This window comes from Gobio gobio (genome assembly GCF_949357685.1).
Source record: "Gobio gobio genome assembly, chromosome: 17".
NCBI classification, from domain to species: Eukaryota; Metazoa; Chordata; class Actinopteri; order Cypriniformes; family Gobionidae; genus Gobio; species Gobio gobio.
Genome location: NC_137110.1, coordinates 14026658 through 14044099, shown reverse-complemented (window position 1 = coordinate 14044099; position 17442 = coordinate 14026658). Strand labels below are relative to the sequence as shown.

At 38.6% G+C, this 17442-nt stretch overlaps 3 protein-coding genes across 3 annotated transcripts; 1 reads left to right on the top strand and 2 right to left on the bottom strand.

Annotated features, from left to right (window-relative positions):
* cUnh1orf74 (chromosome Un C1orf74 homolog) lies at positions 1-1126 on the top strand. The gene is made up of 2 exons (XM_079840481.1): positions 1-110; positions 197-1126. Exon 2 carries the CDS (start codon positions 208-210, stop codon positions 991-993), a length of 786 nt encoding a protein of 261 aa, XP_079696607.1. The 5' UTR covers positions 1-110; positions 197-207; the 3' UTR covers positions 994-1126.
* A 175-nt stretch (positions 1127-1301) lies between these two features.
* Positions 1302-6600, bottom strand: sirt4 (sirtuin 4). The gene is made up of 4 exons (XM_079840477.1): positions 6489-6600; positions 5232-5724; positions 2894-3188; positions 1302-2355 (listed from the first exon to the last, which is right to left on the bottom strand). The coding sequence occupies exons 2-4, from the start codon at positions 5714-5716 to the stop codon at positions 2203-2205; spliced, it is 933 nt and encodes a 310-aa protein (XP_079696603.1). The 5' UTR covers positions 5717-5724; positions 6489-6600; the 3' UTR covers positions 1302-2202.
* Positions 6601-6696: 96 nt separating this feature from the next.
* sxph (saxiphilin) lies at positions 6697-17017 on the bottom strand. Its single transcript, XM_079840438.1, has 17 exons — positions 16617-17017; positions 14932-15095; positions 14726-14825; positions 14443-14622; positions 11887-12049; positions 11741-11805; positions 11446-11603; positions 10547-10733; positions 10318-10466; positions 9672-9762; positions 9528-9578; positions 9250-9432; positions 7786-7933; positions 7588-7670; positions 7331-7515; positions 7064-7250; positions 6697-6867 (listed from the first exon to the last, which is right to left on the bottom strand). Exons 1-17 carry the CDS (start codon positions 16687-16689, stop codon positions 6824-6826), a joined length of 2211 nt encoding a protein of 736 aa, XP_079696564.1. The 5' UTR covers positions 16690-17017; the 3' UTR covers positions 6697-6823.
* Positions 17018-17442: the final 425 nt, after the last annotated feature.

Sequence of the window (17442 nt, the reverse complement as noted above, 5' to 3'; positions counted from 1 at the left end):
AATCTTTTGTGAATCTTCAATGAATCATTTACTCGATTCGTTAAAAACACCGTACCGATAAACTTGTTTTTCAACAACACCAGTACTATGGACCACACCAATGCTTGAATGTGAGCCTCCTTTAATTAAGTGCTTAAGTTATATTGTCTATCCTGCTGTCAACAAACATTTTATTTTGAATTATATGTGTCCATAGAAAGGGGCTCAATGGTTGCCACAGAAATGCTAATTTCGGCCGCTCAGAAGTTATTGTGCCCTCGTAAAAAACGTTTATCTCCGTCTGCATGTCTTGATGTGACTGTTCAAATATTGGCTGTGGATCTGGGCGTCAAACCTGCGCTGTTGTATGACAGTAATGCAGCATCTCCAGAACAGCTTCACCTGTACCTCAGTTCACTACAGGAGTCTGAAGTTGTAACCAATCCACTAAGGATTCTGTCCATTGATGACAACACATTCATTTTTAACCCTGCCACTGTTCAGTCCCACCTGGATGAACTGCTCCAAAGCAAAAGTCTCCTTCTGATTGATGTATGCTCCTCAAGAAAACAACCTGTCTTGGCTGGCTTGGAAAAGAGAACTGAGGGTATGATCAAAAGTCTTTCAGGATTTTTTATGAATGAGCTGGACAAAGGCTCATCTGTGATTGTGTTGGGAGAGGAGTTGTATAAAGACTGGAACTTGTGTACTCTCTTTGGAATCCTGTTAGGTTATCCAGCCTCCTACTGGTTTGACCAAACTAAGGGATTTGGGAACTGTCTGTGTATGACACCACTGATGGTGTGCACTGTTTGGGTCACATGGCAAATACATGACATAAATCATCGCTGTTGTCTTTATTCATTTAGTGTTCCTGAGGAGCTGTGGTCAGAAGTACAAAGTCATATGCAACGGTGGACGGAGCATTTGAGAGAGAGATTTAACAAACAGACAGTTCTGACTGATCTCTGCTTTTCTAGGGATGCCGTCACTTTGCCCGCTGTGACCCTTTGAATAAACATGATTTATGTTTCTTTTAGTGTTACAATTGTATGTATTATTTTCTCAGAAAAATTACATTCATGGTTTATTCGTTTGTTTAATTTCTTTTCCACACACAACATATTTTCAGTTTTACGTAGATTTCGTACCAAACAACATATACAAATGTGTACATTGTGTTGGATCTCAACTTTTTTGACTCCAAAGCTTTATTCAAATATATATATATATATATTTCATATGAAGCAGATATGTATTTCTGTTTTAATACAAATAAAGTTTAATGTTTGAATCTTTATTTTTTTGTGTATTTTTTTATTGGGGCTTCCCTGGAAGTTTGCTGTGGACAGGGGTCAGCATGGGCACCCTGACTGGTCTATAGCTATGCAGCCCCATACACAACAAACTGCGATGCACTGTATTCTGACATCTTTCTATCAGAACCAGCATTAACTTCTTGAGCAATTTGAGCTACAGTAGCTCATCTGTTTGATCGAAACAGGCCAGCCTTCGCTTCCCACGTGCATCAATGAGCCTTGGCCGTCCATGACCCTGTCACTGGTTCAGCACTGTTACTTCCTTGGGACCACTTTTGATAGATACTGACCACAAATGTGACTTTAGGCATGAAAATATTAAGATATTAAAAACCTTAACATCATCATTTCGAAATGTGTTTTGTGAAAAGAGCTATACAAATAAAATTGGCTAGACTTTTATTGTCAGACAGAACAAATGATTAACATTTTAAAAACATCCTGATATGTTCACTTATATTTCTATTCATAATCAAAATATATATAAATAAGAGTGATTAATATTTAACAAAACCACCATTATTAAATAAAAACAAGAAGTTATAATCCACACAGCTCATTTAGAAAGTAATCATCATGAATGTTTCCCACATTGATTCTTGAGGAGCTGGGTAACTTTACATTCTATTTGGGAAATGCAAATGTCTCTATGAACCCACTTTATAATTTTAAAGATATTATTTAAACAACTCATTTGTACCGATGCTTTATTCTGTATTGCACTTTAAACTAGCTAACTAACCAAGAATGTGTTAATATGGTACATTTTGTAACTTGAGGTAGAGATCTGTTGTATTATGCAAGCAGCCTAGAACCAAAACAAAACTATGTTCCAGTAATCTTATGATGAGCTGTGGATCGAGTGTTGAGGTTCAGAAAAGCTTCAAGGAAAATAGTCCGTTTCTCAGGTGAGTTGGATGGCTGGCAGCACTTCTCCACAGCGAGCACTCACCCTGTTGTCAGTGAGATGATCAGCTCTTGTAGGTCCTATATTCACGATGGCTATTGGAAGTTTTCTTTCACTAGCTGTGAGTAGAAAGCGGTACCCAGAAAAAACCTGAAAAAGGAAACCAGATGCCTTCACTGTCCCAAAAGTCAACGAGGAGAATTTGTTTTGCCTTATCTAGGTCAGGGATACTCATTAACTAGTTCAAACTCTAGTCAAACACACCTGAACCAACTACTCAAGAACTTTTTAATTGGTTTATTTTGAAAATTACAACAAGGTACACTGGAGTAGGGGTGTAACTAGTAGTGGGGATCATTGTCATTTTAGTATCATTGAGATATTAGTACAGTTTTTTTATTAACATTTCAAATTATTTTTTATTGATGTAGTTTCCATGTGTTCTTGTCATTTATGCATTTAGCAGATCCAAAGCGACTCACAAAAGAGGAACAAAATCAACTTGTCAAACAATTTAGCCAACAATATTTATAAAATACAATGGCACGTCTACTTTAATCCTGGGGGTTTCATTCAAATCTTTTAAATCCACTCACCATAAAAACAGCCAGTGAGTAGGAATGAGTAACCCTGTTCTAGGTGCACAGTAAATGTATTTGTAAAGTGACAATGATGAAACATTTCTCACCTGAAGAGAAGATCCAGCCACAAGCACTGCATCAGACTCAGCCAGCTTTTTATGCACGAAGTGAACTGTAGTCCGGTTCACTACATCACCAAAGAAGGTCACCTCAGGTTTGAGTACACCGCCACAGGCATCACATGCAGGTACACTGAAGGTCAACACCTGCTCATCATCCAGAAACACATCTCCATCTGGGGCCACAGCACATGCACTTGCTTCCCAGCCAGGGTTTAGAGCTGCAAAACGCTTCTGAAGCTCGGCACGGGGAGTCAGTTGGCCGCAGTCCAAACACACAACCCTAGGCAAAACATACATTTGCATGAAAGAATAAGAACATAGCTTTTTTTCCCTCTTATACTCTACATCCCTTTATCTATATAAATCAATGATCATTAAAGTCACCATGAAATCAAAATTGCCATTTTTTTAGGGTTTCCTGTCACAGAAAAAAACAACAATCCAATCAATTCCTGATGGAAAAAAAGTCCCACCATATAATTTTTTCTTGTTTGAAAAGCAATTTCACTCAGATATGTCATAATAGGGAAGAAAAGACTAATCGCAACTTCTGGTTCATGCTTTAGTCAAGTCAAGTCAACTTTATTTATATAGCGCTTTCAACAATGTAGATTGTTTCAAAGCAGCTTTACAGTGTTAAACAGGAAAATAATGCAGCATAATTTTATTCAGCTGTATAGCCATTCTGGAAAAAACGCTGATGTCATCAGTTCATTTCAATTATCTTAAAGTGACAGTGTGGGCTTTAGATCAATAATTCGATCAGTAATTTAGTTTAAATGGTTAATTTAGTTTATTAATTAGATTTATTTTGATGTTTAGTTGAAAAATTTAGTGTCCCCAACTGAGCACGCCAAGCCAGAGGCAACAGTGGCAAGGAAACCAAAACCCCATTAGGTGACCTAATAGAGAAAAATAAACCTTGGGAGAAACCAGGCTCAGTCGGGGTGCCAGTTCTCCTCTGGCCAATTAACAAACAGCGTATTATTATTATTATTCTGGCAGCTTTACAGCTCAGAGGTCGTAATAGATCAGAATATTCGAGGGACCGGGGGCAACATGCTGGAGACGGGTTTATTGAGGATGATGTTGATTAAATAATTATTAAAGTGCAATATTCGAATGATCGGAGGCAACACACTGGAGACGGGTTTATTGAGGATGACATATTGATTTAAGTATTATTTAATTGTAATATTTGAACAATCTGAGTCAACACGCCGGTTTATTGAGATGCCGTGCCGATGAGGCAGTTGCAGGGGGAGTCTAATCACGGTCTCTGCAGACACTTCAGGGTCCTGTGTTGTTTAAAGGGATAGTTCACCCAAAAACGAAAATTTGATGTTTTTCTGCTTACCCCTAAGGCATCCAAGATGTAGGTGTCTTCGTTTCTTCAGTAGAACACAAATGAAGATTTTTAACTCCAACCGTTGCTGTGTGTCACTCATATAATGCTTGCCGATCGTTTCGTTTCTTAAGACATCAATGTGTCGTCACGAGCCGCGGGGTTTAATTTGAAGTTGTCTGTCCATGTTTTTTTTTCTCTAATAGAATTAGACTCCATTGACAAGCATTATATGAGTGACACACAGCAACGGTTGGAGTTAAAAATCTTCATTTGTGTTCTACTGAAGAAACGAAGACACCTACATCTTGGATGCCTTGGGGGTAAGCAGAAAAACATCAAATTTTCGTTTTTGGGTGAACTATCCCTTTAAGCGTGTGCTGTCATTGATTTGACAATGAAGAATATCGGATATGAACAAAACTTGAACTAATTTGAGCTGGATGATTACACTATTGTTTTCTGTAGAGCTGCTTTACGGCTGAAATTTAATGTGTTTCATAATTGATGAATTTTACACTGTTATTGAACTGAACCAACACTGAACTGACTTGAGCTCTTTCAAGTTTTACATCATATCTCACTAACAGACAATTATTCATTTCTATACACAACTTCAAATCTCCCCTTTCCCCTCTCACTCAAGGTATTCCTCAGGGTTCTGTTCTTGGTCCAATACTATTGAACCTATAGCTACACCTCGGTCACATTATGCCTGTATTACATTGAGCCTGGGAAAGGTGCTTTATAAATAAAACATTATCATCAGTATTGAGCTGAGTAGACACCATTGCCTTTTTTATAGCTCCTTTACAGCAGGATTGGAATTTGTCTCATATTTGATAAAGTTTGCATCACTGATATTATCTCTTTTTTTTTTACTGCGAAGCTGCTTTTAACCAATCTGCATTGTATAAAGCGTTAGAGAAATAAAGGCAACTTGACTGTTTGTGTAGACCTGTCTGTAGATCTAGTTACCTGTGTGTAGATCCATGAAGTTCAGTAAGTCTCTGTTGTCCAGCCTTTGAGTGTAAGGCATCTACATTCTGAGTGACAAGCCAGTGCAATTTTCCCTTTTCCTCCCAGTCCCGTAATGCTAAATGTGCTGAATTAGGCTGGTGTGAAGAAAACTGTGGCCACCCCACGTAGTTCCGTGCCCAGTATCTCTGCCTCGATTTGGCACTGCGCACAAACTCTGAGTGTTGCATAGGCCGCCTGTCAGTCCGTGCATACAGTCCCACACCCTCTGATCTATAGTCTGGAATTCCAGATTCAGTGGAGAGTCCGGCACCGCTAATTACAAACAGCCGCGAAGCCTGTGACACAAAGGCCTGGAGTTGTTCCAAAGCACTGGAGTCAATTGAGCCACTTGCAGGGACAAATCTTTGTACACTAGCTTGTATTGTAGAAGCACATCTTCCCACTGCCACACGTGGAGGCAGGGATTTCCATGGCAACAACATCTACAGACCTGTTCATACAACAGCAACAAACTCTTTATCAACAACAAAGTGTTCTGCACAATAGTTTGTCAACTATTCAATAAATTTTACCATTACATGTTATGGTCTGAAATATATAATATTTACTAATTAAGTTTAGTATGTGTGTGTGTGTGTGTGTGTGTGTGTGTGTGTGTGTGTGTGTGTGTGTGTGTGTGTGTGTGTGTGTGTGTGTGTGTGTGTGTGTGTATACATGTCATTGTAGTGTTTGGACCAACAACAACAAACAAACAAAAACATCACTATTTAAAGAAAATCAAACCCTACTTCAAAAACATACTGACAATATATATAAAAATATATATAATCAAATACATATGATTTCAATTTTCAAATTAACATACACGCTTCCATTACTGGAGCACAAAGATTGGTCTATAAATTAACAGTAATAGTTGACTATTGCATAATATAAAACTTAAAGTGCAATGTATGAAATCATTACTGAACATAAATCTTGTCCAATACATTCAATGGTATTCGACCATAAAGTCAATTATCACGCTAAAAACGTAATGATGAAATAGCCATATCAGTTAATTCACAGTTTTGTTACGTCTGTAAGAAGTTTGTTTTGAGTAAAACTTGAAAAAGTAGGTGGAATGCATGTGCCCAACTCACTTGACTTAAATGTCAAGCTAGGACAATAAACATGCCACGGACATTTATGCCACGTGCGAATATGTATTTTTAACAAATTTCAGATGTACAACTAATTACTTTAACAACATACCTGTATTAATAAAATCCTCAGCACCAAAAGTCTTCTATTTCGTGAACATAGTACAGTAGCAGTAGCGGCCGTCAAAATGAGAACTTCCGTGTTGTTACACAAGTGCATGCATGATGGTAAATGTAGTTTAGTGAACGTCCTCGCTTTCAGGCACGCTGAAACCTCTCCATCTGTGTTCTTTGATAAAATTGATAAACACTCCAGTTTTGCACACACAGATATAAAATATATCTTCAAATAGTATTTTATTGCATGTCAGGAATGATACAAAAGAAATCATATATGATCCATGCTTCTTTTTAACATTGGCATAAATGCCATTTCATATAGGTTGTTTAGAATATGCTGCACACATCTTGATTGCAGAACTGCAAGATATCTGTCAAAAAAAATAAAGCCCCAATTAAAATATGCATGAATAATTACTGAAATAAGAGACATTGTACTTATCTATGTGCATTTTTTTTTTATCAAATCAAACTCTTTTAAAAATCCAGTGATCATAATATTATACATGCAAACAAGTAACTGGTATGCATTGCATATAATAATAATTATTTTTTTTCTATTCTTACTTGAGTGTGTGCAGTTAAAGATGCTTTCAGCCTGTGAATAGAACTCGTCTCCCAGTATGGTGCGATAGTCCATGTGACTGGTGTGAACGAGACACTTTGTAGCATCTTTAAAGAGCAGGTCGCTCTCTCCATACTGCTGAGACTCAAACAGCTGGAACCCAGTATCTGGACGAGCTGCTATGGTTTCCTATAGCGCAAAACATATCAGTATTCGGATTCTAAAAGACTCCCAAATCAATTAAATAATTATATTTTCAGTGTGCAGACCTGTGACTTCATTAAGAGGTCATAAATGCGAGCGGTAAGAACAGGACGTGTCATAACGATATTTGGAGGGACTGCCCCTAGGTTACAGGTCTTCCATTCTGTCAGAGGAGCCCGACTGCCATCGCTGCAAAGCAACTCAAAGTCCCAAGTGAGCCAACCCTCAGCCCAGCCACTGGTGTTTAGACCTGTCCATCAAACATCACACATATTATCAATAAGATTCATATCGATGACATTTCTCAGTGTGTATATCTTACGTTCAATGTTGCTCTCCAGATTGTGGTGTTCCATAAAGGCCACATCTCCAAAACTCTTCCCACTGGGGTCTCCAACCAAGCATCTGGAGTAAAATACATTTTAATGCCTGCAAAGATGTATGGTTGCCCTATAGTACACTAGCAATGGGTGATCAGACATATTTTCCTGTATACCATTTTATTTGAACTGTTCCTCACCTTAATGCACCCATATTGCCATAGTAACGCTCATTATGGTTGTCAGCACACCGTTTGGTGGCAGCTTCCTCAGTCCCACCCATACACACCTTACAAAGATTGCCTTGACTTCCTGGCAAACAACCTTTCCAAAACACCTCAGCATACACTGAAAACAGAGTAAGTTAAATGTTCAACTATTTTTAGTGTTTCCACTCCAAAGGGAGTTATTCTCTGTATCATTGAGCACTTTTTTGAACTCCTGGAAACGCCTCGATTGTAGTCTTGACATTTCTTCCGGGAAGTACACATCACAATATTCCTCATTTAAATAATTCCTTCCCAAGGCGCTGATCCAGCCAACCAATCAGAGCGCATTGCTGTTTTTAAAAGGAGGGGCTTCATAGAAACAGAAACTAAACAGTGTTACTGAAAGTCTGAGAAGAGAGGTGCCGCAACCATGTAAAATATGTGGAAAATAATACGTGTTTTTTGTACATTCAAGTACAAGACCCCAAAAATCAAAGACTGTGTAAAAGAGTATAATAATTTCTCTTTAAATGTAGGTAACTAAAATATTATATTTAAAGCCACAGTATGTAAGTTTGGCCGCTGCTTATTCAAAAAAATATGTAGCTTGGTTACACCTTGATTTCGTGGAATCATGGGGGATGTTGTCTTCACCTCTACAGCCGGTGGAAAAGAATCCAACGGGACTCAGGCAGAAATCATATTCATGGATGAGGTAATGTATTAAAAGATTTATAAATGTTACAGTAGTATGAAGCAGGGTGGAGCTGAAAGCCGCTGGAGTGGAACCAGGCCGCTGGAGCGATTGCTAATGAGAGTCAAGTGTGCCACGCGGCTTGAGAGCAGTGGAGCTTTTATTATGCCGCAAACGACCACTTCTGCTTCTTCCGGTCAAACATATGTGGGGTAACGCAGCGCTGTTTTATCATATTAGATACATTTGAGTGTGTTGGAAGGGGTTATAATGTGCTCTGTGTGTTCGCTTGGCGGCTACCATGAGACACTTGTCGCACACTGCAGTAAACTAGATCGATATTAGGCATGGTAAAACATGGTACTCACTGTAAATAAATAAAACAAGAGTTAAACAATAAGACTAATTGTGTTATATAACACTGATGAGTTTTCTGTCGATGAATGTGTTGCTCACCTGTCTAATAAAATATATAATATATTAAAGCGTCTTTGGTGTTTCCATGGTTTCTACAAAATTAATAGTGGGTAACGTGGGTATGATGTGATTGATAGGCGACGCACGGACAAGGTCCATGTCCTGGTTAAAATTGCTTATTTCTCTAGATTTAAACATTCTTGAAAACATTTGGGATAATGCAAGTCCACAATATATATGACATTGTTCTAGTGGCTTTTGGATATTTTAATCCAAAAATCTTACATATTGTGCCTTTTACTATTTGATAAAGATACCATGCAATAGAGAGGAAAATGTAGTACCATTATTCGGCTCACATGGGACGCTGCTGTTGTGCTCTGTGCTAAGCATGTGTCTTACAGGTAAAACCCAGCCAGCAGGGCTGTACATGTGACCGTGGCAAGAGCGTCTACCGCCCAGGCTTCCAAAATATAAACTCCGGCTTGTCCGACGTACAACTGCCACACCATACACTGATGGTAATTCTGCAGACACAAATATATTTTGTAAAGACATAATAATAGGGATGCATCATTTATGTTAAGCTCTGATAAACCCGTTAAGTTTAATTTCTTATTACCATCACTTTCAAAATGGCCACCAGCTCCTTCAGGAATCCCACATTTCTCTCCTAAATTTCAAATGAACCAGCAAAGAGAAAAACAAATCAGGGTGAGATGAACTTGAAGGCATGAGTGAGTATGAATCTGGATGTTTTAAATACCATAATATTCAGTCACAACAGGGACAAGGCCACATTTCCCAGCTATGAAAGCATGGGTGGCATCCAGAGAAACAGCATCCACCTCATCCCTCTGTGAAAATTAAAAATTGATTCTGTTTTAGGCACCGAGACAATCACACGTGTTTTGGTATAGATATCCAAAACTAAAACTATTAAAAAACATTTTCGTTAATTTAAATAAATGTGAAAAAATAAAATATAAATATTAGATGAAAAACATAAAAGAAACTGGAAATGTTGCCTTGGCAAATAACTGAAATAAAACCGGTTTAAGTAGAAGTACTAAAATACTAAAACTGAAAAAAGTAAAAAAAATTAAAGCTAAATATAACTAATAAAATGAAAAAAGCTCATAGCAAAAAGAATAAAACTTAAATTAAATGGAAATAAATGTTAAAATTCAAAATATTAATACAAACTATAACAATACTAGTAAAATTACACTGAAAAATCACTTACAGAACCAAATTTACATATATCTGCAAATGAGGGGTAAACTTATAAATGAACAGGCCATAAACATTTTTGGTGATGAAACCGTATTCTGCAATATTTTTTTATAAAAAAATGAAATGATGTGTTTTTATACATAAATCACAATTGCTGAAAAATCGTCTTACTGGACCTTGATCTTCTCAATGCAGTCACTCATAGATGAGGCTTTTACACACACCAGAGGATCTGATTTTATGCTAAGAGCCCACTGCTCGCATTTCTTCTGTTCAGCATGACTTATACAGCACCACCTCACCACACTGTCCTCCAGCGAGCTACCTAACCACACACGCACAAATTAAAGGCTAAGCTTATCATTTCAAAGATGATATGGTACAGAGGGCAAAGCAATCTTTCACCTTCATGTCCAAGGCCCTTGAGCAAGGCCACATAGTCCAGTCCAAGAACCTGGCTCACATCCATGTCTTCCATCAGAACTGATAATTTCTCAGTCACATCTTTGAAGAGAAGGTCACTCCCACCATAGGTTGCTGATTCAAACAGTTGGAAGCGCTGACGCTCCCTTCCCCTCCACCCAAATGACATCTTCCAAAGAAAACAAAGAAGCAAAGATTTGTTTCTCTTTCATAAGATACTGAAATCAGCCAAGTACTAATAACATTATTAAGGAACATCGCCTGAGGTCAATTTTACACCGGCAGGACCATCAATCTGTAAAAGGGATAGGTCACCCAAAAATGAACTCACTGGGACATTCATCAAAGTATATTCTTGAATGTTGCACAGACAAAAGAAAGTCTGAGATTTGGAATGACATGAGGATGAGTAAATGATGACAGAATGTTCATTTTGTATCCCCTTTAAGATCAGTTTTTCCATGTACTATTAAACTCTGGGTTTGTGTCAGGTTTGAGTTTGTAATTAATGAAAAATATATTAGTAGTATACCGTTATGTGCCCTGCATACATGACACTTTGCATCTTTTTGCTAGGGGTGTCCAATCCTGTTCCTGGAGGGCCACTGTCCTGACAAGCTTAGCTCCAACCCCAATTAAACACACCTGAACCAGCTAATCTAAGTCCTACTAGGCATACTAGAAACTTTCAGGCAAGTTGGAGCTAAACTCTGCAGGACAGTGGCCCTCCAGGGCCGAGTCTGGACATCCTTGCACTTTGCTCAGCAAATAAATAAAAAGAGATGGAGTCATTTCTGGTTTGTTATTAAAACTTTACAGTACGGGTTGGTCGGATCAGGCAAAGTTTATGTGGCAGCTTTAGGCTTCAACACAAAGCATACCTGGGCAGCAACTAAGAACTTCCGAGCAATTTTACGGACGTTCATTCGTGTGACCAAACCCCCTCCAGGGCCTCGTCCAAGATTACACTTTCTAAAACTGCTGAGGGGAGCATGAGTACCATCTGTACACAGCAGTCGGAACTCATCTTTCTCACTTTCTGTTGAGTAAAGGGATCAAATAGAAACGAGAAAGAGAGGGTCTTCATCTCATATAGGATTTAATCACTAGTGCATCATATGAGTATACATGTTATACCATGAATGTACAATTTGTTAAAATAAAAAGATGTTTAACCATCTATGCTGTCCAGAGCTGTGTGATCCACAAAGGCAACATCTCCAGCCCGTGACTGCAAACATCTAAAAGAAAAAGAGTCATACTGTAAGATCCTATCCTCGGCAGTGACTCACTGATACAGACGTAAATAGGATTATCTGAACCTGAGTGCTCCTTGGTTGTGGTAGAATGGTTCGCTGTGAGATGTCTCGCAATGGAAATTTTTCTGACGAATGTATGACTTTTGACCTTGGCACAAGGAACAAAGGCTGGCTGCCATTGTAGAAGCTCCAGGTACACAGCTGGCATTGAAGAAAGCACTAACCGCTGACAAAACATTCAAAATATGAGAACTGGGAACTCGACACAATCATGCATAGTTTTGAAAACTTTGTTTGGGAGAACATCACGGAATACTCCCTAGGTTATGATCCAAATTTCCAAGTGACTGGAAGTGAAATATATAAACAACAACAAAAATCGGGGAAATCACTTAAAACTTAATCCATTTAATCAGAATTTTCTGGATTGATCCTTTAGCGATTGTTACGGTGTTGTTTTGGTGTTATTTATATATTAATATAGTAGATTTTAAGGTTTTTATGTAATATTTACACTTACTGGTCACTTTATTAAGTACACCTGTTCAACCAGTCACAAGGCAGCAAGTGGTCACATGGTCAAGATCAAGTTCAATCTGAGCATCGGATTAAAGGAGCTTTAAGTGACTTTGCGGCAGTCGTGGGCGTGGCATAATGGTCAGAGAGTCAGACTGGTAACGATGCGGGTTCGATTCTCAATACCAGCAGGAAACGACTGAGGTGCCCTTGAGCAAGGCACCCAAACCCCTGATCGCTACCCGGGCGCCACAGCAAAAATAACTGCCCACTGCTCCTGTAGCTCCTCACGAGATCCAGGGGGTGGAGACAGGTAGGTTTAGGGATCAGTGTTTGGTGTAGACCAGGGTTCCTCAAATCTTGCCCTGGAGGGCCAATGTGCTGCAGAGTTTAGCTCCAACCCTGATCAAATTCACCTAATTGTGATTTTCTTATGAACCTGAAAACATTGATTAGCATGTGCAGGTGTGTTTGATTAGGGTTAAAGCTAAACTCTGCAGGGAACTGGGGGTGCGTTCCATTCGACCGTAAGTGGACTGCGAAGTGGACTTCAGAGGGTATTCCGCCATCTTAAGTGAGATTCCAATCCAAAGGGAGCGAACATGTTCAGTCCGAAGGGTACTGCGAACGGCGTAGGGAAGATGGGAACATCGATACATCACTTCACAGGAAGTAGAGAGTGAAAATCACCCAAATGTCTTTGAGGATCCCTGGTGTAGACAATCAGTACTGTGATTGACATGACCAATACAATATGGCTTCTGATGTCACACTTGGATGTGGGTCGGGTTGGATGTCCACCGCAGGCTGCAGCGAGACACTTCTTATATGTAAAGTGGGAGGAGTTGGATCTGGATCCAACCCCGCCCTCACGTGTTCTGCAGTGAGGACCATCTCCACTGCTCTGGGTGCGTGTGTCCACGGTTTGCAGTGTGTGTGTTCACTACTGTACAAAAATGGTAAATGGACTGCATTTATATAGCGCTTTCAAAAGACCCATGGCCACCAAAGCGCTTTACATATTGCCTCACATTCACCCATTCATTCACTCATTCATACACCGACGGCGGTGTCAGCCATGCGAGGCGCCATCCAGCTCGTTGGGAGCATTTATATGTAACAAATTCTGAGTATGGGTTACCATACTTGGCCTTCACATTTCACTTCACTTGAACGTGGCATGGTTGTTGGTGCCAGATTGGCTGATCTAAGTATTTCAGCAGAAACTGCCAATATACAATCTTCACACAGAACTATCTCTAGGGTTTACAGAGAAAGGTCCTAAAAAGAGAAAATATCCAGTGAGCGGCAGTTCTGTTGGTGAAAATGCATTGATGATGCCAGAGGTTCGAGGAGAACCAGATTTGTCCAAGCTAGAAAGTCAACAGTAACTCTGTTACAACTGAGGTCTGCAGAACAGCATCTCTGAACACGTCGAAGCTTGAAGCAGATGGGCAACCACAGCGGGTGCTACTCCTGTCAGCAGAGAAAGGCTCCAATTTACACAAGCTCACCAAAATTGGACAATAGAAGATTGGAAAAACATTGCCTGGTCTGAGTGAGGTTCCCGATTTCGGCTGCAACATTCAAATGGTAGGTTCAGAATTTTGTGTAAACAATATCAAAGCATGGTTCCATCCTGTCTTGTATCAACGGTACAAGCTGTTAGTGGTGGTTTAATGCTGTGGGGGATATTTTCTTGGCACACTTTGCACCAACTGAGCATTGTTTAAATGCCACAGCCTACCTGAGTATTGCTGCTGACCATGTCCATCCCTTTATGACCACAGTGTTCCCATCTTCTGATGGCTACTTCCAGCTCAAATCATGACAATGAGTTCACGGCCTCTGCAGTTCCCAAATCTCAGTCCAATAGAGCACCTTTAGTGGTGGATGATGTCAATTTGAACCAAAATCTCTGAGAAATGTTTCCAGCACCTTGTTGAATCTATGCCACAAAGACTTAAGTACTCCAACCCGGTTCTAGCAAGGTGTACCTAATAAAGTGGCCGATATTTTATTTCAATTAACAATAATGACATTTTTAATTTTAGTCAACAATAACACCACTTGTATACAATTTGTGATTTGTGGTCGTCTTACCCTGACTGAGGGGCTCATCCTCTGCCCAGGGCAGTAGGTTTCGAGAAAGGAGATGTCCCAAAGGGAGACTCCAACCTGCAGTCCAGCGAGCTCCACTATGACAGCTCCTACTTCCCCGCAAAGAGCGCATATCAAAAGAGCTATTGTTCCTGACCACCGCGACTGCAAGAATACAGCCACCTGGGAGATGGAGGAGGAGACAAAGTGTTAAAGGAAGATGTTAAAATGTTAGCGCTTGCTGAGTGTGATGCATATGTAAACACATAAGGATTTTGTATGATACCATCTTTGTAGATTTCCTTTGCGACTACTGTGAGACCGAACTGTTTTACTGCAGAATACACCTCTCCAGCATCCAGAGTCACTAGGTCAGCTTTATTATCCTGACAAGAGAGGAGGACATAATGTAAACAGTCTACATTTATGTCTCAGGGGTTGATTTTTTTAAATTAAAATAGATTTCAGCTTATGCAGTATCATGTCACCCACTCGTATCTTATTAATACAGTCGGCGGTGCCATAAGCTTTCACGCATGAGAGGCGCGCGAAGGCTGCGACAGCTGCAGGTGGAAGGACAGCGACCAGTGCTTTGGCCAGCTCTGCACACTTTCTCTGCTCCGGCTCTGATACTGTACACCAGCGCATCTTCTTACCTGAATGCAGGTATAAAGGTATACACTTACAGAACATTGTGATTTTATATGTCAGTTTTACAAGTAAAATGTTTTTATGGTGGGGAGGGGATCCATAGTGATTTTAGAGACCAAATAATGCAGCAAAATGAGAATGGCATTACAATTATATCAATGAGGAGTATATTTTTTATATTCTGGTGGCGGGAGACATTTTTTTTTGCATACTGTTATGCAAATAGTTGAATATCTTTCACAGTGTTTTCAATTACCATTTCAGTAACCAAAGTTGCTTTCACCCGGAGAAGATTAGGCCTATATCAACTTTCCGTTAGGATTAGTATTATAATTCATATTTCCAAATAAACAGATTGATCCACAAATAAATGTAAAGAGATTCACAGAAATTAAACATTCACACATAAATAGAACAAGATCAAAAAGCCATCATGTTAGGAGTTTAACAAATTATTCATAAATAAATTATTTGCAAATATAAAATATTTAGAAATATTTTCTGTCACAAACACGTCTTTGCATTATTTATTATATGTGGCTCATAATCTATTTGGAAATATGAAACAATCCTAACTCCAAACATCGAACGTTCGACAAACTATGTCCTTACTTAGTCTAGATCAGTGGTTCTCAAACTTTTTATACCAAGTACCACCTCAGAAAATATTTGGTTCTCCAAGTACCACCATAATGACCAATATTAAAATACAGTAGCGTAGTAGGCCCAACTATTCAGCTACAGCTCTGCACAGTTAAAAAACGAGGCAGTTTTAATTCAGAATATTTATTGTTGTCAGCCACTTTAACATTGTAAATACACAGTTTGTACATTAACACTGCACTGTGCTTACATACAGGTAGCCTAAATAAAATTAAATAATGATGAAATTAAAATTTGTTGTAGCTAAAAGTTAAATTAAAACCGTACTGTACTTAAATGTAAAAAAAAAAAAATCTTTCCTCAAATAAACATTAAATTAAAATGTATTGTAACATTAGTGATTCTTCTGCGTACCACTAGAGGGAGCCTGAGTACCACTAGCGGTACTCATACTACACTTTGAGAACCACTGGTCTAGATTATTATTGATTTACACGTCACAAATAGCGTTAAAACTAATGTTTTATTAATTAATTATTGATTTACACGTTTTCACAAATATAATTAAAAATTACAGGACCTTACAAAAACTTACAAGAAAAAAATTAGACCCCTTTGAATTATTCTCACGTTGTGATAATTCTATACCAACAATTTTAAATGTAAGTTAGTGATATCAGATAGGTCGTGCGCGTGCATTAATCTAGAATTTTAGCAATGTTCAGTATAAAAAAAATGAACAAAAAAGAAGTTAAGGCTGTTGAGAGCAACATTTTGCAACCATTGCTACTGAAAGTTCTGACAGAACAGCAGACATTTCTATGTAGGCTACTCCCTAATCCTGAAATACGTTCAAAACCCTGAGAATTTGTAAGTAATTATTTTGCTGCTTTTCTTAATTTTAATAGCAAGCACGCACTTACCCCAGCTGTTGGTGGTGCACAGCAGTAGAATGAAAACAACAACTCTCACTCGCTTCATCATAGTATCAGACATTTCCTCTGGGAAAAAATGAATCACAGAAACTATCTACACCGAGTCCTGTACAGAAGTTTCAGTGGGACGGGCATGGTCACCTACTAAAGATCTCATTGTCTAGGTTTGCGCGAGCCTAAAAAAAAGTGTATTGGGCAAGCGGGTGTTTTCAAAGCGAATAGTTCTTATAATAAATGTGCGCATATGGAAAATATTACTGGAACTCACGTGGACCATTCTCGTCCAGGCATCTTTTCTTGCTTGGCGTTTTATCGCATTTCCAGAAAGCGCCTTTTGTTTTGAATTGTGATGGTATTAAATGCTACTGGATTTACGCCATTGAAGCAGCAAAGAGTCAAAGTGTAGCCTACGTCCAAATGAAGATTCCAAGATTAGGATAACTAACAAAACATGTTCCATGAACGTTTTGCTAACGTTTTTTAGTTGACAAAACGTTATTTCTGAATGTTCTCTAAACGTTCAAAATGTCTTTTTAAAATGTTAAATGTGAACATTACTTTTGAATATTCTGAAAAACGTAGTAACACAAAAAACAACATCCAACTAAAACGTTTCAGAGAAGAAGAAAAAAACAGTTCAAAGAACAATATATAAATGTTTTAGTGCTAAAGCTGAGAACATCACCAGACCAGATAACTCTGAATTAATCTTCTATTAATGTTACTGGAATTTTTTTTGTTATTAACTTTGAGAGAATCTTGCCAGAAAGTTTGCCAAAGTTCATAATTTGAATACAGGTAGTCCTTATCATCT

What these genes read in the sequence shown, in the direction of transcription:
- cUnh1orf74 (XM_079840481.1), top strand. Translation starts at nt 208, where the DNA reads ATGGTTGCCACAGAAATGCTAATTTCGGCCGCTCAGAAGTTATTGTGC.
- sirt4 (XM_079840477.1), bottom strand. Translation starts at nt 5,716, where the DNA reads ATGTTGTTGCCATGGAAATCCCTGCCTCCACGTGTGGCAGTGGGAAGA. An exon ending in CTTCATGGATCTACACACAG is followed by an intron (nt 3,189 to 5,231) that starts GTAACTAGATCT and finishes TGTTTTGCCTAG; the next exon opens with GGTTGTGTGTTTGGACTGCG. An exon ending in TGGCTGGATCTTCTCTTCAG is followed by an intron (nt 2,356 to 2,893) that starts GTGAGAAATGTT and finishes TTCCTTTTTCAG; the next exon opens with GTTTTTTCTGGGTACCGCTT.
- sxph (XM_079840438.1), bottom strand. Translation starts at nt 16,689, where the DNA reads ATGTCTGATACTATGATGAAGCGAGTGAGAGTTGTTGTTTTCATTCTA. An exon ending in GGATGAGCCCCTCAGTCAGG is followed by an intron (nt 12,050 to 14,442) that starts GTAAGACGACCA and finishes ATGTTTTGTCAG; the next exon opens with CGGTTAGTGCTTTCTTCAAT. An exon ending in AGTTCTTAGTTGCTGCCCAG is followed by an intron (nt 10,734 to 11,445) that starts GTATGCTTTGTG and finishes TTTCTTTGGAAG; the next exon opens with ATGTCATTTGGGTGGAGGGG.